This window comes from Rhinatrema bivittatum, chromosome 15 (genome assembly GCF_901001135.1).
Source record: "Rhinatrema bivittatum chromosome 15, aRhiBiv1.1, whole genome shotgun sequence".
Lineage (NCBI taxonomy): Eukaryota > Metazoa > Chordata > Amphibia > Gymnophiona > Rhinatrematidae > Rhinatrema > Rhinatrema bivittatum.
In genome coordinates this window covers 79549003-79572803 of record NC_042629.1, presented here as the reverse complement: position 1 = coordinate 79572803, position 23801 = coordinate 79549003, and the positions used below count along the sequence as shown (strand labels likewise).

Here is a 23801-nt window from a genome sequence, read left to right as displayed (position 1 = left end):
GAGAATGTGCACACATGCCTATGCACACAGGAAAAGAACCGGTGCCGTGGACTACCACACAGCTAAGCAAAGCCTGCCTGCAACTTCAGCGCTTTTAGGCCCAGATCCATTTAATATCTGGCACTAAAAACATTGGCCTAAAGAGCTTCTCAACAGCTTAGACCTCTTGACTGGCAGAGAATCCATGGAGACTGGGGCCAAGAGCAAGTATCCCGCTAAACATGCTATGCGCATAAGCAAATTAAAACTGGCAGAATACCTCTACCAGAACCAGAGACTTCTCCTCAATGCAAGTGCCTCTCTGCACACCTTTGTGGGACAGGGAACCACCAGCGACAGACAAGGAGGGATTCCCCTACCTCTCCCATCAACCCTGCCAGGAAATTCAAAATGGCCACAGTTTCCGTTCTGACAGGTCACACGCAAGGCTTGTTCTAACAATGCGGTCATGCTCACCGCAGATGCCTGAATGCCATGTCGCTTGCATACACTGTTCCTCCCCAAACCCGCAACACCACCAGCACCTCAACGGCAAGCAGGGGAATACTCCCTCAACTCCATGGAGCCAAAACCCGGTCTCCTCCACAGAGAAGCTGCTGAAAAACCTCATTGCTAAGCAGTTTCCCCCGTAACCCCAATGCTGCACAGATTGGTCTATCTAGTTCGTTGTTTCCTTTTTTTTTTTTTTTTTTTTACTCTCTGAGAACAAATAAAGATACATAGAAACCAATATTTTGGTGCAGAGGTTCAGGTTCTAGGAGCACAGGCTGCATGGCAGATCAGCAAAGAGCCAGACCACTGGCTATATCCGTCTTTTGCCAAAGTTTAGCGAGCCAGCCCAGGACAAACCACATAAAAAGGGACACTTCCCTGCTCCATTGGCTTGCAGTGCAGAACTGCCAGCATATTCCACCGCTCTCTCTTGGGGGTTGAGGAATCTGGACCACCAGATGTCCACCCCACAACCTCCAGACTGAGCTATCACAATGGTTACTAACCCCCTGCTCATTCACCTCAAACCGGGGAGGGGGGCGGCCCTACCAGAACCTCACAACCCCATGACAGGATCCAGAAATGTTTTTTAATTTTTTTTCTCCAGACTGCATGGATACAGAGAAATACTAAGGGACTGCAGGTGGCACATTGAGTTATGTACATCTGCTGGCAGGGAGGCAAAACCCAGGAGTCTGGACTGATCTGGGTATGTACAGGGAACACCTTCACATTTCTACAAACAGAAAATGTAATAATCCAACAGCTCCTAAGTAGATTCCACACTACAAAGTAGGATTAAATTTATCAATATCCACTTTAAATGGGGCAAAATCTTAAAAAACTAAGTATTCTGCAGCCAATTTCTGAATATAGAGAGTAATATATAGGTGAAAGTACACAGCGCAAATGTTAGAATTTTCATTTGTAAAATAGGAGCTTGTCACCTAAGGAAATAACTAATAGATATTTTCTTGTGGCCTAGCACATTCTTTGCAGTAGTTATTTTAGGTATGACTAAAATTTCAATAGCTAAGATGAACTTGAATTTGTAATAAATTTACATAACAGGTATCTCAAGATATAAACAGAGAAGAATTTTTCTATTCTGTCACCCACCTGTGTCAAATCTTTTTTTGTAGGTCAGCTTTTGTGAGCACAGTAAGAACATTATCTGGGTGTGAATACCTTACCTCCAACCAACCATTCGTAAGAATGTCACAGAGAAGCTTTCTAGTCAGAGAAACTGCACTGATCACTTAAGTGAAGGCATGTCATTTGCCATCCACAGTAGATGCACCAGGAGACATAACCATACCCAAATGATAAAAATCTGACTTAAATCTCCTGCTGATAATTAGAACTGAACTTGTCAGAATGTTCAATTCTTTTAAGCAAATGCTAAATATAACTCAGCAGGTAGAAAAAAAAACTATGAAGACTAAATTCATGGCTGCAAGACAGAGACACACATTACTTAAACCAGTTTTATTTAAGAATTTCCTACATTGACAAATCTTGTAAAAAGCATTCAAACACAGAACACATGACTGCAGCAAACAACATTCTTATGGATTTCTTACAGACATTGAAACTTCCACCCTCCTGCGAGACAATGACAAATCTGGGGAAACTGCTACAAAGCACATCACCAGCTTGGTCAGTGTTCTCATCACCAAACCCATCTTCTTCATTTCACAGTGCCACGCTTACAAATCATTAACAGAAGAGAACACACACCATACAGCATTCATAGCGGTAGACATGGGGAAAAAAAATACAAATTCGTTTCACTTAACACATTCAACTAAATTGGTTAGTCAGGTATTCTAAACCTGTTATGTCTTCCAACAGATATGATGTCCTTTGAATGCAAGGAACATTCGTACGTTACTTGCTCCCATAGCTCTCTGCACACTCTCACCATATCCACAGGATGGAGAGACACATCTCGCAGTTTCAAAAAGAAATTCCATAATGCACCACCAAGTCTCTGCACGCGCTCTGCTTTTTCTCGTTCATACCAGCCTCTCATTCCTTGGCACCACCATCAATCCCACAGTGTTCAAACAGCCTTCGGGTTCCATCTCACAGCCTTGCGTTTCTAGTGCTGGTATGACTCCATCAAATAAAGAGTAGTGGATAAAAATGGAAAACCCACCGTCTTAAGAGGCAGCACGTGCAGAATGACGACGTATTCTTGAATGGGAAATGGTAGACAAAAGTTTTCCAGGGCAGATATTTACAGTAAAACTCCTTCCAGAAACATTGGAAATGAGATGAACTGCAGAGATTAACTGAAGCTTTCACAGTGCACACTTTAATATGGGGGGAGAAGACGGAGTTAAAAAAAATAAATTAAAAAAAAAAAGCAACCCAATTCTGTGACACTTTCCAAACAGATCACGGAGAAAAGCAATGGTGGGAACCAAAATAAAATTAGGGGAAAAAAAAGCTATTTTCTGACCGATGATTTCTATTTTAAACATGCAAAAAAAAGGTCAGATAAGAAGAGTGATAAAACACTGCAAGAGATTAATTGCTATCACCAGTGTGGTGCTATAGTTTTCCTCTTCACTGGTTCATGGTCAACCCCTCACATGAAACTAAAAATTCTATCTGCATTTCTTTTACAAAGAAAAAAGAATGTCGAAAATACTGTTGAATGTGCTGCACATTAAGAACCATTTTGGAAAAATTCAGTATATGTATTTTACATTATACTTACCATGAACTTAGAAATATTTGTATTCCCACCTTAGAACACAACAGTTGTCTCTATTTACATGCCCCAGCCCGACGATTTAGATTCCATGCTGGAACCAAAGCCTCCATTAAACCCACCACTTGACCCTGCATTGGATCCTGAGCCCCAACCTATTGGACCAGAGTTAGAACCATAGGAGTTATTTGCCGAGCTGAAGTTCTGCTCCCGCTGCATATTACCTTGGGGTTGATTATTTCCTGAAGGCCCGGACTGGTTCTGCTGACTAGCTAACATACCCATCATTCCCCAACTACTCTGCAGTGCTGCCTGAGCTGCTGCCATCATAGCAGGGTTAATGCTAAAAGCACTAAAGTTCATCCCTCCACCACCCATGTTCCCTCCCTGGTTGTTACCCAACCCACCACCACCACCACCTCCTCTATTGTTACCAAATCCACCCTGATTGCCAAAACCACCTGGACCACCACCAAATCTTCCACCTCTTTCTAACTGTCTGTTGCTATTGTGCTTAGGTTCAGCATTGGATATATGAACACTGACTCCTTTAATGATCAAGTCCTCGCCACAAAGAGACTGGGCAACCTATAAAAAAAAAAAATGCAAAGAACTCATTTAAATAGAATAAATTCCTAAAACATTTCATATACAGAAAAATAAGCTATAATTCTTTTACTTCATGTAGTTCTTTAGCTTTACATCATTACACTGATGCAGGACACTTACCATGCATACTGTCCAATAATTAACACCTACTGTATTACAAAGCATCTATAAAAGGTTAAATCTATATGGGCTTAATGTTTTTGTATCAAAAATCTGTCATGCATCAGACCAGGTGACGCTTTTCTAGATATACTAGTTACACACCGCAGATGGGTGACAACTGATATAAAATAATTTGTGTCACTCTCCTACTGACCAGGCTATTCGTTTTGAAATGGATGGAGGCAAACCTCCCCCAATTCCTAGGGTCTGGCTGAGAGATGCAAGGATCTATCAAAGCACAGGCTGTGAGAAAAGATTCCACAAAGTCAGGCAAGCATGGCTAGCCTATTCTCATATGAACTAATATATACCCAGAGCTGAACTGTGACTGAATTTAAACCACAACCAATAGGAACAGCCAATGTGACCCACTTAAAACTACTGTAACTTTTCTCATGCTAGACCAGATAAGAAAATGTACCAGTTGAAATAGATTGTAGTTTTGAAAACCTCAAATATTAAGGGGAACTAAAGGAAAGGTCTCCAGTGCAGCATTAAAGTCCCTCAAGTTTCCATAAGAACATAAGAAATTGCCACGCTGGGTCAGACCAAGGGTCCATCAAGCCCAGCATCCTGTTTCCAACAGAGGTCAAACCAGGCCTCAAGAACCTGGCAATTACCCAAACACTAAGAAGATCCCATGCTACTGATGCAATTAATAGCAGTGGCTATTCCCTAAGTATAATTGATTAATAGCCATTAATGGACTTCTCCTCAGAGAACTTATCCAAACCTTTTTTGAACTCAGCTACACTAACTGCACTAACCACCTCCTCTGGCAACAAATTCCAGAGTTTAATTGTGCGTTGAGTGAAAAAGAATTTTCTCCGATTAGTCTTAAGTTGAGCTGCAGTTTTCATCTCCTCGTAACTATCGAATCTGAGCTTGTTATGGAAATCTAGTCCACCTTCACGTTGTGGTTCAGCACCATTCTCTTAAGCTTTCTGATAGATGGCAATTTAACCAGTAGTTCTCAAAACTCTACCACCACAAAATACCCACTTCGAAGTCCACCACTAAAATTATATTAAGGCTGTGAAAAAAAGTCAGCTTGTGAAGCTGCATATTTAAATGAGTTACAAAACACTATCTTGCTGCTCCTTCTCCGGATTAAATATCAATCAAGACACCAGATTAAAAATATGAGCTGCTTAGAAGAGGGTGAACATTTTTTTTTCTGCGCTTCAATTTTGAGACCTTTCCTTTAATAAAAAGACAGACTTTATGAGAGTCAGTTCACAGCAAGGCAAATGTTCAGAATATATAAAACAAGTTTCCTTAAATGCAGTTTTAAATTAGATGCAGTACCTGATCATCTGCAAATGTGACGAAAGCAAATGCCCTAAAGGGCTTAGGAATGAAGACATCTACAACTTCCCCATATTGAGTAAAGAACTGGCGGAGCTCGTCAGCACTCATGTCATCTGTGCAGCGACCCACAAACACCTTTCGACTACGCAATGGCTCATCTGGACTTTGCTAATAAAAAAAATGTACAAAAAATAGATGAGAAAGGCAGTACTATGCATTAGATCTCCTAGTATTGCATAATCTAGTCACAGTTGGCACATTGCTTAATTAGGAGAAAGTTGCCAAGAACAGTAGTTCATATTTCTGAGCATTCTTACATTAAATTAACACTGGATATTTCATTTCTTATGCATTCAATGTGCATATTTGTTTTAACTTGTGTGCCAGATAATAAAGGGCCTGAGTTAACTAAGCTTTCCATCGCCCCCATAGAGAGACAGAAAAGGAAAGAAGCCTAAGGGGCGGATTTTAAAAGCCCTGCTCGCGTAAATCCGCCCGGATTTACGCGAGCAGGGCCTTGCACGCCGGCGGGCCTATTTTCCATAGGCCCGGGGGCGTGCGCAGAGCCCCGGGACTCGCGTAAGTCCCGGGGTTTTTCGAGGGGGGCATGTCGCGGCGTTTCGGGGGCGGGCCCGGGGGCATGGCCACGCCCTCCGGAACCGCCCCCGGATTGCGTCTCCGCGCGCCAGCAGCCCGCTGGCGCGCGTGGATTTATGTCTCCCTCCGGGAGGCGTAAATCCAGGGATAAAGGTAGGGGGGGTGGGTTAGGTAGAGGAAGGGAGGGGAAGGTGAGGGGAGGGCGAAAGGGAGTTCACTCCGAGGCCGCTCCGATTTCGGAATGGGCCTCGGAGGGAACGGAGACAGGCTGCGCGGCTCGGCGCACGCCGGCTGCCCAAAATCGGCAGCCTTGCGCGCGCCGATCCAGGATTTTAGCGGCTACGCGCGTATCTACTAAAATTCAGCGTACTTTTGTTGGCGCCTGGTGCGCCAACAAAAGTACGCGCTCGCGCTGTTTTATAAAATCTACCCCTTAGTGAAAGACTCCCAAGTTTGTTATATTCATTTTTCCACTTACTGTATAATCAATCCAATTAAGTGTGGGATAAAACAATATGCTGAAATTCAGCATGGTTTAAAAAAAAAAAAATTAGCCTATTGGTTGTTAAACTCCTGATACAGTGAACTAATTGTACATTATTGCATCAGGAGTTACAAAAGTGTGCCGAGGGGGAAGTGTGCATATTAACGAATTAAAATGTGCAAGCAGCACAGGCTAAATGCACATTTTAAACCCAGGGGAGTAGGGAAGTCTCTCAGCCCTGATTTCTGTGCAGAAACATTGTGTGTACATAAGATATGCCATCCTGGGTTAGATTGAGGAGCCATGAAGCCAGGCATCCTGTTTCCAATAGTGGCCAATCCAGAATACAAAGTACCTGGCAAGTACATAAAATCTGTTTATGGGTCCAGTGTCTGAATTTCAGCTTCTGCCCACAGACTAAGAAGTGCTGGAAACCTTACTCAACCTTTAACCAGCACTAATAAAACCTGAGTTAAGCCAGCGCCCCTCTCTGTATTGGGGAGGGAAGGAAGGGCAGGCAATAGTTCATGCCTTAATTTACATAAGATTTCCATGCAAGAGCGCTAAACAGGAAGCACAGTTTTGCACGCACTTTTTTGTACACAGAACTCCTTGCTGCATAGGAAGTAACATTTGCACACAAAAATTGTGTGGCAACTGAAGGTAAAAAGGAAAATTGGTTCTTACCTGCTAATTCTTGTTCCTGAAGTACCATGGATCAGTCCAGATGAGTGGGTTTATGCATCCATACCAGCAGATAGAGACAGAACAAACTTTTGAGGCACTGCCACATAACCAAGAGTGCCACCTACAGTCCCTCAGTATTGCCCCTGTACCCAAGCCAAGATGCCCACCTTAAACCCCAATAAACCTTCGGGGAACAGAGACTTAAAGTTAGAACCCCTGCAAACTATGCCCCCTTAACACAAACATAGACCAAACTATGTAGTTTTCATTACTCTGATCATATCAAATGCCAGCTCAATCAGCTTAGCCATATCCAGAAGTGAGGAAGTCTTTCGACAAAAGGATAGGTCTCTGGACTGATCTGTGGTAGTTCAGAAACAAAAATTAGCAGGTAAAAACCAATGTTCCTTCCCTGTTCGTACCCCAGATCAGTCCAGATTAAGTGGGATGTATCCAAGCCCCTCTATTCTGAGCAGGAACCCGAAAGACCTGTGCGCAATACACTCTTCCCAAACGTTGCTTCCTCTGGAGCCCACTCATGTAAGTGGCAATGTTTGGTAAAAGCGTGAAGAGAAGATCACGTCGCCGCACAACAGATCTCCAGCAGAGAAAGCAGTTGACCTTGTGGGCGGAGTGTCGCCTGTGTCCTAGTGGAATGCGCTCGCAACCCCTTCGGCACCGGCCGACCCTTACAGATGTAAGCCGAATCTATTGTCTCTTTTAACCAGCGATCAATAGTGCCCTTGGAAGCCTTATTTCCCTTCTTTGCTCCACTGAACAGGACAAACAAACGATCCAATCTCCAAAAGGGAATCGTCACCTTGAGATATAGCAAAAGGATATGACGCACATCCAATAAGTGAAGTTACCTAGCCAAAGAATCGGTTGTCAAGTTCTGAGAAGCCAGAAGCTCAACCACCTGATTAAGGTGGAGAGGATACTATCTTCGGCAAAAGGGAAGGAACAATGCGTAAAGAAACCCCATTGTCCAAAAGATGCAGAAAAGGGTCCCTTCACAACAACGCTTGCAGCTCAGAAATTTGTCTAGACGAACAGATGGCCACCAGGAAGAGAGTCTTCGGGGTTAAATCTTTCAATGACGCTCTCCGCATTGGCAAAAAAAAAGGGGGGGTGGGCACACAGCACTGAAGAACCAAATTCAAATTCTATGCCAAACAGATCTTCCGCACCAGAGGATGCAGATGCTTTGCCCCTTTCAGGAAACTAGCCACATCCGGATGAGATGCCAGCGGTCTTCCTTGAATCCTACTATGCAGGAAACCAAAAGCTACCTGGACCAGAAGGGAATTATATGCTAGCCCCTTAGACAACCCATTCTGCAGGAAGGCCAAGATGCGTGGGGATGTTCACAGTTAGGGCTGCGATATATTCAGCAAACACCAGGATTTGAAAACTCTCCACACCCGGACATAAGCCATTGCAATGGAAAGTCTCCTCGCCTGAAGCAAAGTTGCAATCATTGGCTCCAAAAATCCCTTCAAACAGAGAAACAGAGCCGCTGCCTCTCAAAAGCCAAGCCACTAGACAGAAGTGACCATTCTGTTATGAAAACATGGGTCCCTGTCGAAGTAACCCTGAGAGATGAGCCAAACGAACGGACCCATCTACTGCCAGATGCAGAAGGTCCACAAATGACAGCCGACGTGGCCACTCAGGTGCCACTAGAATCACTCTGCCCGAATGAATTTCGATGTGCTGCAGCACCAGTACTACGAATGGCCACAGAGGAAACATGTACAGCAAGAGGTGTGTTGGCCACAGTTGCATGGGAATGCTTATGCCCTCCGATCCAATCTCCCGTCTGTGACTGAAAAAGCGATCCATTTTCACATTTGCTGGAGTTGTCATAAGGTCTATCAGTGCCCCACCTTGCTTGCAGCAAGGTGAAGGCTTCCGCCAACAACTCCCACTCCCCCGGATCCAGTTGCTGTCGGCTGAGGAAGTCCGCCTGCATGTTGTCCATTCCGGCCACATGAGAAGCAGCTAGTCTCACCAGATGTTTCTCCACCCACACGAACAGCTCCTGGGCCTCTAGCACCACAAGACTCTTCGTTTCGCCTTGATGATTGATGTATGCTACCGTTGTTGCATTGTCCGACTTGTTCCGAATGAGCAGAAGAAACGCCAACAAGGCTTTGTGCACCACCCTGGTTTCCAGTCGATTGATCGACCAAGCCACCTCCTCTGGCGACCACTGACCCTGGGCCAATTTCCCTTGACAAATTGCGCCCCCCCACCCCATCCAGAGAGGCTGGCATCATTGGTTATCAGTACCTAGTTGGATATTTCCAGATGCATTTCCTTCTCCAGATTGTGCCACGACAGCCACCACGAAAGACTGGACCTGGCATCCTCTGGCAATGGTAAAAAGCTGAAATTCCTCAGACAGTGGATTCTACCGGGATAACAGAGCCCCTTGTAAAGGATGCATGTAATCCAAGATCCATGGCACTAAATCCAACATAGAAGCCATGAACCCCAGGACCTGCAGGAAAAACCAGACCTCAGGCATCAACAGGCTCATCAACTGAAGAACCTGACTGCAGCTTGAGGACTCTCTCCAAAGTCAGGAGCACCTTCCCAGCCAGGTACCAAAGCGCGCGCCCAGATACTCCAAAGACTGAGTCGACTTCAGATGACTCTTTGCGAGGTTTGTCGCCCAGCCCAACGCCCCCAGAAGCTGAAGTACCTGCTGGACTTCGCTCATATCAGCCAATTGTCCAGGTACGGGTGGACCACGACACCCTACTTCCTGAGTGCTGCCACCACTACCTACATCACCTTTGTGAAAGTGCATGGCGCTGTCGCCAACCTAAAGGGAAGAGCTCAAAACTGGAAATGTTCTCCCAGAACTATGAACCTCAGAAACCGCTGATGTTCGGGTCCAATGGTGATATGAAGATAGGCCTCTGATAGGTCCAAGGATGCTAGAAACACCTCTTTGTGCACCACCATCACTGTGCACATCTTTATCCAGAAACACGGCTCCCAAAAGGCAGCATTTACCTTCTGCAGATTGAAAATGGGCCGTAAGATCCCTTCCTTCTTTGGCACAACGAAGTACATGGAATACCTGCCCTGTCCCCTCTCCTAAGGCGGCACCAGAACAATGGCGTGTATAAGTTGCAAGCGCTGAAGTGTGTCCCACACCGCCTCCTGCTTGCTCTGGCAGATGCAGCGGGAGACTACAAAGGCGTCCCCCTGAGCGGTCGAGAAAATTCTAAGGCGTAACCATCTCTTATCACCTCTAGGACCACTGGTCCGATGTTATTCTGGTCCATGCCTCGTAAAAGAGTCTCCCTGCGATAGCTTCCAGAGAGGAGTGGACCACCACACCTTCACTTTTCAACCTTACTTCCGCTCCTCCCCCCCCCCCGGGACTCACCATCCTTAGGGGGATCTGTGCTAGTTCTGAAAGGGCTGCTGTCTTCCTGAACGCTATTTCTGCAATGCCAGTGCAGGGGCTCTGCTCACTCGAAATCTCTTAGCCTCTTGAAAACTTACTCACGGCAGAAAGGACTTCCTAGGACCCTTCCTGTCTTCAGGTAACATTGCCTTTCGACTCTCCCAAATGCTTAACAAGCTTCCCCCTGAAGGGGAGGTTCAACGGCTGGGCCTTAGACTACACGTCCACCAAACAATTTCAAAGGCACAAGAGCCTTTGTGCCACCAGAGAGACCATACTCCTGGCAGAAGTCCAGATCATGTCATACAGAGCAATGGCCACATAGGCCACCCCCACCTCTGAACAGGCCACCTGAACCACTTCAGATGCCATTCTTGAACGCTTGTCATGCGCCCTTTTCACCCAGGACAAACAGACTCTCTGCATCAGACGTCTGCACACCATTGTGCGAAGGGTCAAAGCTAAGGCTTCAAAAAGCTGCTTGAGCAGGATTCTCCAGCTTCCGATCCTAGAGATCCTTGAGAGCCACTGCTCCCATCATCGGGATGGTAGTCTTCTTAATAACCGCCGACATGACTGCATTTACCTTGGGAATTCTCCATGACTCTAAGGTCTGTTCCGGCAAGGGATATAATTTCCCCATAGCTCCCGTGATCTTCAGACCCGCCTCAGGAGATTACAACTTCCAATCCCCCAACTTCTTCACCTGATTTGGTAATGGAAAAGTGGTAGGGGGTCCCCGCAATTCCTCCAGGAGTGGGTTCACTCCTTCCTTGTCAGAGTCTTCCTGTACAGCTTTAATGCCGAGCTCCTCCAGAACCTGGGGAACCAAAGGACCCAGTTCCCCTCTCCAGAACAGACAGAACACCTGCAGGTTCTCTCATTCCACGACCAGAACCGCATCCAGCTCCTGCATGGGATCCCCCAAAACATCCAGTGGATCTGGGTCCAGGTTCTGCCTCGGATCTCCCAGGGCACTAAAGGAAAATTGGTTCTTATCTGCTAATTTTCGTTCCTGTAGTACCACAGATCAGTCCAGACTCCTGGGTTCTGTCCACTCACCAGCAGATGGAGGTAGAGAAAGTTCCAACTGACTCCGCCCCTTCCGTGAGGTGCACTTACAGTACGTTAGTATTTAGATGTATCAAAGCAGAAGAACTGAAAAACCCAACTAAGTAGCTAACCGCTAAAACTGGGAGAACATTCCATAAGAACCAGACTCAGTGACCCAAACGGCATCAGAGCACCTAACATAGAACAAACATTTTATTTGAAAAATACTTATCTGCAAAGCAAATAACCAACAAAAACTAAACGAGCGAGCTCTCCGTTATCCCCAAACTGATATGGGCGGGACTCTGGACTGATCCGTCGTACTACAGGAATGAAAATTAGCAGGTAAGAACCAATTTTCCTTTCCCTGTACGTACCTGGATCAGTCCAGATTCCTGGGATGTACCTGAGCTTTTTTACACAGGGTGGGACCCTGAGAGTCTCGCTCGGATCACAGCTTCACCGAAGCCCCCAGATCCTGGGGCATGAACATCCAGGAGATAATGTCTAGCAAAAGTGAAAAGATTTCTAAGTCGCCGCCCTACAAATCTCTTGCGGTGAAACTTGCTGACACTCTGCCCGGGAAGTTGCTTGAGACCGAGTAGAATGAGCACGAAGACCGGATGGAAGCGACAGACCATGAAGTAAGTATGCTGAACCAATAGCTTCTTTTAGCCATCGGGCTATAGTAGCCCTAGATGCCTTGTGCCCCCTCTTGGGGCTGCTCCAGAGCACAAAAAGATGGTCCGACATGCGGAAACTATTTGTGACCTCGAGGTAATGCAACAGACTAAGAACATCTAGCTTTCTCAAATCTCTTGACTGAGGATCTGAAGACTGTGAATCAGGAAAAGATGGCAGGTCAACAGACTGATTCAAGTGAAAAGAAACAACCGCTTTCAGAAGAAGAGACGGAACAGTCCTCAAAGAAACTCCAGTATCTGTAATTCTTAAAAATGGTTAAGAACATAAGAACATGCCATACTGGGTCAGACCAAGGGTCCATCAAGCCCAGCATCCTGTTTCCAACCGTGGCCAATCCAGGCCATAAGAACCTGTGGCAAGTACCCAAAAACTAAGTCTATTCCATGTTACCATTGCTAATGGCAGTGGCTATTCTCTAAGTGAACTTAATAGCAGGTAATGGACTTCTCCTCCAAGAATTTATCCAATCCTTTTTTAAACACAGCTACACTAACTGCACTAACCACATCCTCTGGCAACAAATTCCAGAGTTTAATTGTGCGTTGAGTAAAAAAGAACTTTCTCCGATTAGTTTTAAATGTGCCACATGCTAACTTCATGGAATGCCCCCTAGTCTTTCTACTATCCAAAAGAGTAAATAACCGATTCACATCTACCCGTTCTAGACCTCTCATGATTTTAAACACCTCTATCATATCCCCCCTCAGTCGTCTCTTCTCCAAGCTGAAGAGTCCTAACACCTCTTTAGTCTTTCCTCATAGGGGAGTTGTTCCATTCCCCTTATCATTTTGGTAGCCCTTCTCTGTACCTTCTCCATCGCAATTATATCTTTTTTGAGATGCGGTGACCAGAATTGTACACAGTATTCAAGGTGCGGTCTCACCATGGAGCTAGTAATAGCAGTGGCTATTTTCTAAGTCAACTTAATTAATAGCAGGTAATGGACTTCTCCTCCAAGAACTTATCCAATCCTTTTTTAAACACAGCTATACTAACTGCACTAACCACATCCTCTGGCAACAAATTCCAGAGTTTAATTGTGCGTTGAGTAAAAAAGAACTTTCTCCGATTAGTTTTAAATGTGCCACATGCTAACTTCATGGAGTGCCCCCTAGTCTTTCTATTATCCGAAAGAGTAAATAACCGATTCACATCTACCCGTTCTAGACCTCTCATGATTTTAAACACCTCTTTCATATCCCCCCTCAGCCGTCTCTTCTCCAAGCTGAAAAGTCCTAACCTCTTTAGTCTTTCCTCATAGGGGAGCTGTTCCATTCCCCTTATCATTTTGGTTCCCTACAGGATAAAGCCTGAAGCTCGGAAACCCTACAGCCAAGGAAATAGCCACCAGAAAAATCACCTTTAACGTAAGATCTTTAAGAGTAGCCCTACTCAGAGGCTCAAAGGGTGCCGCACAAAGAGCTTTAAGAACCAAATTTAAATTCCATGAAGGACAAGGATTTTTGAAAGGACATCATGAATGTTTTGCTCCCCGAAGAAAATGAGCTACATCAGGATGAGAAGCCAAGGTGACTCCTTTTATCTTCCCATGGAAGCAACCTAGAGCCGCTACCTGTACCCTAAGAGAACTGCAGGATAAGCCCTTAGCCAGACCAGCCTGCAAAAATGACAAAATGTCAGGAATCAAAGCCTGAGTAGGAATTCCCTACACACAAGATTCGAAAATTCCACAAACCCTGACATAAGCCAGGGAAGTAGAGGTTTTGCTTGACCTAAGAAGAGTAGAGACTACAGCATCAGAATAACCCTTATCCTTCAATTGATGCCTTTCAAAAGCCAGGCCACTAGAGAGAAGCGATCTACCTCTTCCAAACAAACGGGACCTTGGCGGAGAAGATTCAGAAGGTCCCAAAAACGAAGCGGACCGTCCACTATGAGGTTGACAAGGTCTGTAAACCATGGAATTCTCAGCCATTCCGGAGCTACCAGAATCACCTCCGACGGATGAGTTTCTATGCACCGAAGAACCTTGCTTTTGAGAGGCCAGGGAGGAAACAAAGCAGAATGAGATGCTGCAATGCGAACGAGATGTTGTTCCACCCATGCTATCAACAGCTGAGCCTCGATTGCCACCGGTTGGCTCCTGGTTCCCCCCTAGTGGTTTGATATATGCCACTGTCGCATTGTCAGAAAGAACTGACTGACTGACTTCCCCCGAAGAAGTGGTAGAAAAGCCTGTAAAGCTAGTCTCACCGCTCTGGTCTCTAAACGATTGATGGACCAATGAGATTCCTCCGGAGACCGTTGGCCCTGTACAGACTTGTTGAGACAAACTGCCCCCCAGCTGGATAGACTGGCATCTGTAGTGAGGAGTGAAGCCATCAAGGAAGATAAGGGCTCAGAGGAGGAGAGAGAACCAGGACCCCTGGCTATCTATCCCTCATGCCAAAAAGGGCTTGAGTCCTGACAGGAATTGCCACCATCCTGCTTGCCCTGCTCCATCCAAGGGATGGCCCATGAAGAAACCTAACACCTCGGTGAGCACCTCCAGACTGCAGGTTTGCACCTCTACCATCTGTTGGAGGCAGAGAAATACTGAGGGACTGCAAGTGGCACTCACTGTTATGTGGCAGTGCCTCAAAGTTTTGTTCTCTGCCTCCATCTGCTGGTAGGGATACATAAACCCATTCATCTGGCATGATCTGAGGTACGAACAGGAACTGCATGTTCTCTTGCACGCACCTTATTGTACTAGCCCCTGTGACCGTATACAAGCACATAACTAGGTACACACTTATATGCACCATATAATTATCTTAGCTGTGACCATTGAAAGATATCAAGGTACTAAAGATCAATTATCCATTTATGTAATAAAATAGTCAATACCTTAGAATTAGGAAGCTTACAGTCACACCATCTTCCATCAATCATGTGTCGTTGTGACATCACTTTCACTTGAGTTTCATACTCCGTAAAGCGAACAAAACCAAAACCTTTTGAGTGGCCAGTTTTAACATCTTTCTTAACCTGAAGAGAGAAAAAAATGAGTTATATGTGGAGTAAAAATTGCAAAGTTTTAGCAATGTTATATATACACCCCAACAATTTTTTCCAACACAAAAATGGAGAAATTACTTACTTGATTTAGTTTTCCTTAATGTAGTCAGATGGACTCAGGACCAGTGGATTTATGCTCCCCTGCCAGGAGATGGAGACAGGTTTCAAAAGGTGACATCACCCTACTTACCCCCCTGCAGTGACCTCAGCCCTTCAGTATTCTCTTCAAAAGTCACTGTGGACTTACTATTGAAAAAACTTGATTAAAAACGGATAACCATAACTGCACGAAACTAAACACTGAACCCCAGTAAGATTATAGATGCCCTGATCTAGGGACTGGATGACAGCTTACTCGTAATCTCTTGGAATAGATATCCACTCCACGGACGAATCCTTGGCACCATTCTTAGGCAGCTGAGGGTGGGATGCAGAGTCCTCTGTCTACACTAAGGAAAACAAAATTATCAGGTAACATCTCCATTTCCTAGCGTGCAGCCAGATGGACTCAGGACCAATAGGATGTACAAAAGCTACTCCCGATTGGGGCAGAAGGCTGCCCGATTAACGCCACCCTTGCAAAGGCTGCGTCTTCTCGGACCTGAATGCCCAAGCGATAGAACCTAGAGGTGTGCAAAGAGGACCACGTCACCGCTCGACAGATGTCCACTGGAGACAGCAGTCTAGCTTCCACCCATGAGACTGTCAGAGCCCTAGTAGAATGAGCTTTAACCTGCTGGAGTAATGGCTTTCCTGCCTCTAAATACGCTCCTGTGACCCCTCCTTAATCCAGCAAGCTAAGGTAGTCCACGAAGCTAGTTCGCCCTGCTTCCTTCCACCGTGAAGGACAAACAGGTCGTCTGTCTTTCAGACCGGTTCTGAAACAGCGCAAACAGCAATCTGTGAGGAGAAAAAGAATAAACACAGGCAGGCACTTACCACCCTGGCGAGAAAGCGACGGTAGAAAATAGATAGGAAAGGAAGACAGAGCAGGAAAGTCAGCACAGACCTGTCCGCACTTGCCCCGAAGCAAACTGTAGGAATCTTTTTTTTTTTCTTCAATAGCAAACTTGATCCCTCACAAGCACAATTAAGTCAGGAAAAGACCTAAGAGCTAGAATGGCAAATTAAACCAAAATACTGGGGAACTGATGTTCCCCTGCTCCACTCTGCTGGAGTCAGAACTCTACTGAAGGGACATAGAGGGGGTGCGGGCTTAGGTGGCACCTACCTCTGAAGTTTTGGTCTGACTCCACCTGCTGGACGGGGGGGGACATAACCCACCGCCTGGACGGATCCTGGTACGTACAGGGAACTTGCAATTGCTGAACCCAGCAGAGACCCGCTCGTAAGGCGAAATTGCTGCAAATAGCCGCACGCACTCCCAAAAAAATCCTTTTAAGTTGCACTTCCAATTTCCTGTCTTACAAGTCCTTGAATGCTGTAGCTCCAGTGACCGTAAATGTGGTCTTCTTGGTAACAGCGGACACTGCCACAACTACCTTGGTTACTTGAAGCAGCTCTAAAGCATCCTCTGGCAGAGGATATAGCTTGTCCATGGCCTTACTTTCAAACCCATATCCAGGGTATCCCATTCTCGGAAAAGCAAATCTGCAGCCGAGAAATGAAAAGGAAAAGAAGCAGGGCCTCTCAGACCCAGCAACACAGGATCCATAGCATCCAATTTAAATTCCTCAGGGGGATATTCAATGCCCAGTTCAGCTAAAATAGCAGGAATATGGGGAGCAAACTCCTCCTTTCTAAAAAGGTGCACCACCTTTGGGTCATCCCCCTCCGCAGCATGCGTCCCACGAATTGCGCAATGGTGCTGTAAATCAGAGTCTACGTCCACCCCCTGCGGGGGTTTGGGCTGGAGGTCTGGGTCATCTGGATCAGTGTCCTGACTAGAAGTATCTGGAGTAATCTGGGAAACCCCTGACCAATGGATAAGTAGGCTCCACACCTCCCTTAGGGGTAGACCTTTTCTTAGCAGAGGACTTAGAACTCTGAGAAACGACCTTTTTGCCAGATTGCAGCTTCCCTAACTTCCTCGCCTTGTAAGCTTTATGGAGCAACAACACAAATTGTGAGGAGGAAGAGGAGTCAGAGGCCCCCTCGGGGCTATCCTCCATGGCAGGGGAAATAGGGTATGAAGGTTCCCTGTCCGTTGGAACCCCTTGCTGGGGAGAAAAAGAAGGAGGTAAAATCCCTTCCCCCAGCGCTGCACTAGTCACAACCCTGAAAGACTGAAAAAGAGCCCCCATTCCCGCACTGAAAGGGAACAGATCAGCTTTAGAGTGAATTGCAGCAGAGGTCCCCATTGGGACCCGGGCAGACTTTGCTTTTGCTAGTTTTGCAGAATTAACATTTTTTCCTGCTCCCGACGACCCCTACCCGCCCGGGATACAATCAGAGCAGAGATCCTCCCCCAGAGAGTCGTCCACGGGCCGACACACACGCACAGCAAACCGACAAACACGGCATCGAGTTATGACAGAAAAAATTAAATACAAGAAATTGCGACAAAAATTGTGAAGAAATAGCAAAAAACAAAAAGCAAACATCGCACTGAGAGAGAGAGAGACGACGCAGGAGAAAACGAAAGTAAACATTTTTTTTTTAAATTATAAAACTTGCCCAGCAGTGGTCCCTTCAGGTGGAGTGAGCCAGGCTCCCCGGTATCGCACCCAGCTGCTTATTTAGTAAGGGGTAATAGCGTGTCAAATACACGCGGCCAACCACCCCCCCGAAACTAATAGTGCCCGCATGGCCCTATTAGTTATTCCCACGCGATTCAGTAAGTAAAATGTGCAGCCAGGCCACACATTTTACTTTCAGAAATTAGCGCCTACCCAAAGGTAGGCGCTAATTTCTGCCGGCACTGGGAAAGTGCACAGAAAAGCGATAAAAACTGCTTTTCTGTATACCCTCCGACTTAATATCATGGCGATATTAAGTCGGAGGTCCCAAAAGTAAAAAATAACTAAAAATAAAAAAAACAAAAAAAAATATAAAAAGCAACCTGCGGGTTGAAAACCAGACACTCAACTTTGCCGGTGTCCCGTTTCCGAACCCGTGGCTGTCAGCGGACTCGAGAACAGACACCAGCAAAATTGAGCATCAGCTGTCAAACTCACTGACAGCCGCTGCTCCTGTCAAAAAAAAAGTGTCCCTAGCGCCTTTTTTACACCACGGGCCCTAATTTGAACCATTTTTTTTTACTGAATTGTGCGCACAGAGAGTGACCTGTGTTCGCCCGCTCTCCCGCGACTTTTACTGTATCGGCCCGACTGTGCTGCCACAAGTTGCTTTCTTATGCTTTTTTTTTTTTTAAATAAAGCTTAAACAAGCCAGAAAACAAGACAAAAAACCCCCTATCTAATTAAACAAGAACAATCAAGTAAGCCCACAGCCTAGACTGTAGGTTTGGCACCTCCCCCATCTGCTGGAGTCAGAAGAATACTGCCGGACTGTAGGTGGAGGGTTCTGGTAATTACTCTGTCTCCATCTGCTAGAGGGGGGGGGGGGCAAAACCCAGAAGTCTGGACTGATCCAAGTAAGTACAGGGAATGCGCCTTTTACACACAGTCTACACACTGTGCGCACTAATGTCCTATGGAGGGCGATACGGTAGGCACAGAAACACATGCAAGATGGCGCGGCCGTGGCCTAGCCCACTGGGGGCTGCTCAACCAGCTCGGAAGCTCAATTCCCCTTATGCCAACGGGAGTGGAAACAACATCAGTATGGTGCGTCAAGCACAGAGACCGGGTTGAGTTCTACCAATAATCCCTGTAATCTTCTCTGAGTCGGAAGGTAATTCTTCGGATTTTTTTTTTTTTAAACTTACCTGGGCTCAGCGCTTACCAGCTGAGTACAGAGACGGTCTCCGGCTATGGAGGGCGCCTTTGGCCATCATCGCCATGCTCGGCTTCCTGCACCCGCTACTTTAGCAGCAAAGTCCACGGCAGGAACTGGCTAGCAGACCAAGGCACACCTCTGAGGGATCTCTGAAATCGCCTCAGGAATTCTCAACTGGGGGAGGAACCTTTAGGTATCACCGCAGGAGAGCGGGGCTCAATTTTCTCTAATTTAGAATTTCTCCTTCCAAAAAGTACAACAATCCCCTTAGGGCAGAGCTTTCCAAACTTTTCATGTTGGTGACACACTTTTTAGACAAACATAATTTCACGACACGGTAATTCAGTCTACTAGTAAACCAGAGGTTAAAGGTTAAACGAACGAAACATATTTCGACAATTTATGTATGTTTCCTTAAATATATACATAAATACATTGTTTCATGACACTACCTCTCTCATGAAAACCTTAAATTTATATTAAAAATATATATTCCAAGATTCATGTTATTGTTATAATTTATGAGAAACAATAATAAAACAAATTGTCTGTCCCCCACACACTCATCTCTCTCCTCCCCCCAGCACATGTCTGACCCCCACACACTCATATCTCTCCCCCTCAAGTACATGTCTGTCCCCCCAGCACGTTTGCCCCCCACTCACTCATCTCTCTCCCCCCAGCACATGTCTGGCCCCCACACTCATGTACCTCGTCTTTTTGATTGTTGCCAGTTAAGTGCTTCACTCCCTTCCGTGATCACCAGACACTGCTGCTTGCAGTCAGTACTCCTCATGGCCAGGCCTCATCGGCGGCAGCAGCCAATGCAAGGATGGCTGGGCTCGTTCCACCCACCAAGCCCCCCAAAAAAACGCGATTGACAGCAAAAATCACCCAATAATAAGCAACCCATAAACTAAAAAAAAAAAAAGTGAATCTCTAGAAAAAAAAAAGCCCAAATTCGCATCAGAGTTGATCGGGCTTGCGCGACACACCTGCACACTGCAGGCGACACACTAACGTGTCCCGACACACAGTTTGGAAAGCTCTGCCTTAGGGAGAGATATTTCCACTATCTGCTGGAGAGCTGAGGTCACAGCAGGGCTATATGTACAGATATCAGCTTTACAGCCTTACTTAGTCTTCATCTGCTGGCAGGGGAGCATAACTCATTAGTCCTGCATCTATCTGGCTATACATTAGGAAAATTATTCTTTGGGATAAACTCACTGAAAAAGAGCATATGGAAAGATCTGAGATAAGGAGTATTACAATGCAAACGAGGAGCAACAACGATAAAGGAGATGGAATGGCTCTCTTATGAAGAAAGGCTAAATAGGTTAGGGTTCTTTAACTCGAAGACTAAGAGGGGCTAGGACAGAGATTTATAAAGCCATGAGTAGGATAGAACAGATAAATAGTGAATGGTATTTACTCTGTTAGATACTTTTCTTGGAGTGTCCCCTACTCCTTGTACAAACAGATATAAAACATGAATGAAAAATTCTCTCAAACACTCAAGCTGTGGAATTTGTTGCCTGATGATGTGATTAAGGCAACTAACAGCCAAGAAGTTCCTGGAGAAGTCCATAAAAAAAAAACAAAAAAACCTTATTATCCAGTTAGACTTGGGGAAAGCTACCCCTTTATCTCTGGGAGTGGACAACAAGAAATGGATCTGCTGCGTACTTTATGGAGATTCATGAGTGGCCACTCTCAGATGCTGGGCTTGATAGACCTTTTGAAAAAAAAAACCAAAAAAAAAACACCCCACAAACTTCTGAGAAAACACACAAAGCAAGTGTATCACCAATGCCCTCTTCCTACAGAAGCCCATATGTTGACAATGCTAGAGATTCAAACCCAAGCAAGTTCTCAGAAATGCCAGAGGTTGGCATAACAATGGAAAAAAAAGAAAGAGTCAACACACTCTGAGGATACAAAAATAAGTTGATTGTGTTGAGCTAACCATATTCTTTTCCTCTAGTTATTCCACTGTATATAAACTGAGGCCTGGAAATAAACAATACATAGGGTCCCTTCAGGGTGTCATAAATACAACACTAAGCCCTATATTTTATGATAAAAAGGAGATAGAGTGTGACTATAGCAAGCTTAAATAGCTCCAAGTGATATAGGTTACTATTCATAGGGCCCGCAGTAAAAAGAGGCCCTAGGGACACTAGCGCATCCCTAGCACCTCTTTTTCGACAGGAGTGGCGGCTGTCAACGGGTTTGACAGCCGACGCTCAATTTTGCTGGCGTCAGTTCTCGAGCCCACTGACAGCCATGGGTTCAGAAACCGGACCCCGGCAAAATTGAGCATCCGGTTTTCAACCCGCAAGCTGCTTTTAAGTTTTTTTTTGTTTTTTTTAAACTTTTGGGACCTCGGACTTAATATCGCCATGATATTAAGCGTTTTTGATGCGCTATTACCCCTTACTGAATAAGGGGTAAAGCTAGCGTGTCGAAAACGCACGTCTAAATGCCATACTGTATCGGCCGGTTTGTAGATATCACAATTCAGATACATTTCCATTTACTTTAAGCACCAACTATTTACCTGCACCATAATGACTTCACCAAAGGTGCCAAAATACTCCTTCAGATCCTGTTCTGTGGTTTTCCATGGAAGACCCAGAACGATTAAGTCAGAAGTTTTTTGTACAGCTCGTTTCACTTTTACAGCTGAAGAAGCATCTATTTCATCCATTTTTCTCTTGTTGTCTGACAAAAAAAGAAAGCATTTAGGTGATTAAATTCCAAAAGAAGCATACAGTAATACTTTTACTTTGAAGAGATCAAATTTTGATCTACTGCAAAGAGAAGATTCACCTTTGGGGTAATTGACAACATACACAAGATTTCCCCAGCCACTCTCAGGTGCATGCAGTATCCCTTCTACTAGCCGGACACCCCTCATGCACTGATTTACAGGATTCCTATATCTCAGACCACAAGCTCCAGGGAACTGAGCAGTGACTGTGGACAGCAGGACGGTGCCATCATCTTCTGTAGGGATCTCCATAGGCTCATCGTTCTCATCTTCAGTGACACGTATATATTCTATTTCCATGTTGACTCGCTAATAAAAGTGAACCTACAAAAAAAGATAAGTCAGGACAAGTTGTAAATATGTGAGCAGTAACAGAAAGACCATGATTAGATAAGTTTTCCAGATTTCATTTAATCTGTTCTTTTTCCTCATCTGCTGCAAGGGCACACACATTCGACTTCAAGCTTCTCCCTCGCTACAGGCCCCAATGCTTCTTTACATGACTCCCATTAAAGGCTTTAGTTTCTGCTAGACAAATACCTTGTAAAATAGAAGTGTAAACTACAAAAAAAAAAGCCTGTCGCGTAACGTTTCTTAACCCTTTTACGCAGCGTAATTATTAAAAAGGAAAAAAGGTTACCAACATAGCCGTGCGCATGGCAACCTACTCGGGGCAGCACCGGCGGCTGGACCCAGGCCTCAACCGGGACAAAGCGGCTCCACCACGGTACCAGAGGCAAGGCCCCGGCTCTGCGCCTCCTCGGGCCTCTGCTCTTAGAGGCTGCTTTATACATGAGCACGGGCAACAGAAGCTTGCCCCGAGGGGCAGCAACTCTCTTTTTTTTTTTTTTTTTAAGCCAGCCGAGTGGGCCCGGGCCTCGGCACTGGCAGCACCAGACACCCAGCAGGCCGCCGCATGCACTGACCTGAGAGTCGAGGGCCTCGCGTCTCCTGCCTTGAAGCGCCGAGAGCCGGGAAAACCCACAAGGATGCACCGCGAAAAGGTTAAAAATGGAACTAGAACGGACCGCCAACTGCTTCACCCCCGCCGCTTAATCACAAAATGGCCGCCTACCCGCTCAGGGAGAGTTTCGGGGGCGCGCGGGAGGGCCCTTGCCACCGCCTCCCACACAGATGGAAGTACCGCGCTGAGGAAAACAGAATAAAACCAGCTGTACGTACTGCAATATAATCTCATACCCATGCACAATCCGCTTCATTTAAGTCACGATTCTGTGAAAAACTTCACCAACCTGCAGCAATGCGGTCGCCAGTCTTCCTCAAAAGCGTCCACCCCCCTCTCCCGGCCTGACAGATGGTTTGCCCCGTCACAGGCAGCCGCTTGCCCGTGTGCGCATGCGCGCAGCCGTTGGCCGTTGAGCGCGCGAGCCGCACTGAGGCCGCAAGAGTGACCCCGATGTCGTTTAGCAAAAGTTCTTTCTCTCTACCGGGTCCCCACGCTAACGGCGCTCATCTACTTCACTATTAAAAAGCTATGTTAAGGAAGTTGCACCCATTCGGTCATTTGAGGTGGCGCAATAAAAGGGAATTACCCCCCCCCCCCCCCCCGAAATCCGAAATCTGAAATTGGAACAAACGTATATAAAAACATTTATTTTCCTCGTCTGTTTTCTGTACAGTGTTGTGTGGTACTAAGAACAAATACTCTGGATTCAGTAAGAAAACCAGGCAGTGGAATTATAATTTATTTTGGAAAGAGGAAGCATAACAAATCATCCAACTCCTACTCCTGGGGGAATTCATCCAAGATTTAAAAAATCTGCATATTTTATATTGGTCAAAATAGCACAATATACAGCACAGTCTCTGAGTAATTCATTTAAAATATAACACAGAAAAGTTATTACTCAAAGATGCAGAGTTTTAAATATTT

The 23801-nt window shown here is 45.6% G+C and overlaps 1 protein-coding gene across 3 annotated transcripts; it reads right to left on the bottom strand.

Annotated features, from left to right (window-relative positions):
• Window positions 1-1961: 1961 nt before the first annotated feature.
• Window positions 1962-23307, bottom strand: TARDBP (TAR DNA binding protein). 3 transcript variants are annotated; one of them, XM_029578620.1, is made up of 7 exons: window positions 23161-23281; window positions 22834-23055; window positions 21967-22231; window positions 21695-21858; window positions 15100-15240; window positions 5294-5464; window positions 1962-3802 (listed from the first exon to the last, which is right to left on the bottom strand). In XM_029578620.1, the coding sequence occupies exons 3-7, from the start codon at window positions 22205-22207 to the stop codon at window positions 3275-3277; spliced, it is 1245 nt and encodes a 414-aa protein (XP_029434480.1). In that variant the 5' UTR covers window positions 22208-22231; window positions 22834-23055; window positions 23161-23281; the 3' UTR covers window positions 1962-3274. The 3 variants fall into 3 exon arrangements, with proteins under 3 accessions (XP_029434480.1, XP_029434481.1, XP_029434482.1); XM_029578621.1 differs by lacking the exon at window positions 22834-23055 and having other exon boundaries at window positions 23161-23307; XM_029578622.1 differs by lacking the exons at window positions 22834-23055; window positions 23161-23281 and adding an exon at window positions 23090-23112.
• Window positions 23308-23801: the final 494 nt, after the last annotated feature.

Excerpts from the sequence above, each read along its gene's own strand:
- TARDBP (XM_029578621.1), bottom strand. The coding sequence starts at position 22,207 with ATGGAAATAGAATATATACGTGTCACTGAAGATGAGAACGATGAGCCT. Across the intron at positions 21,859-21,966 it reads TGTTGTCAATTACCCCAAAG|ACAACAAGAGAAAAATGGAT; the intron begins GTGAATCTTCTC and ends TTTTTTTGTCAG. Across the intron at positions 3,803-5,293 it reads TCACATTTGCAGATGATCAG|GTTGCCCAGTCTCTTTGTGG; the intron begins GTACTGCATCTA and ends TTTTTTTTATAG.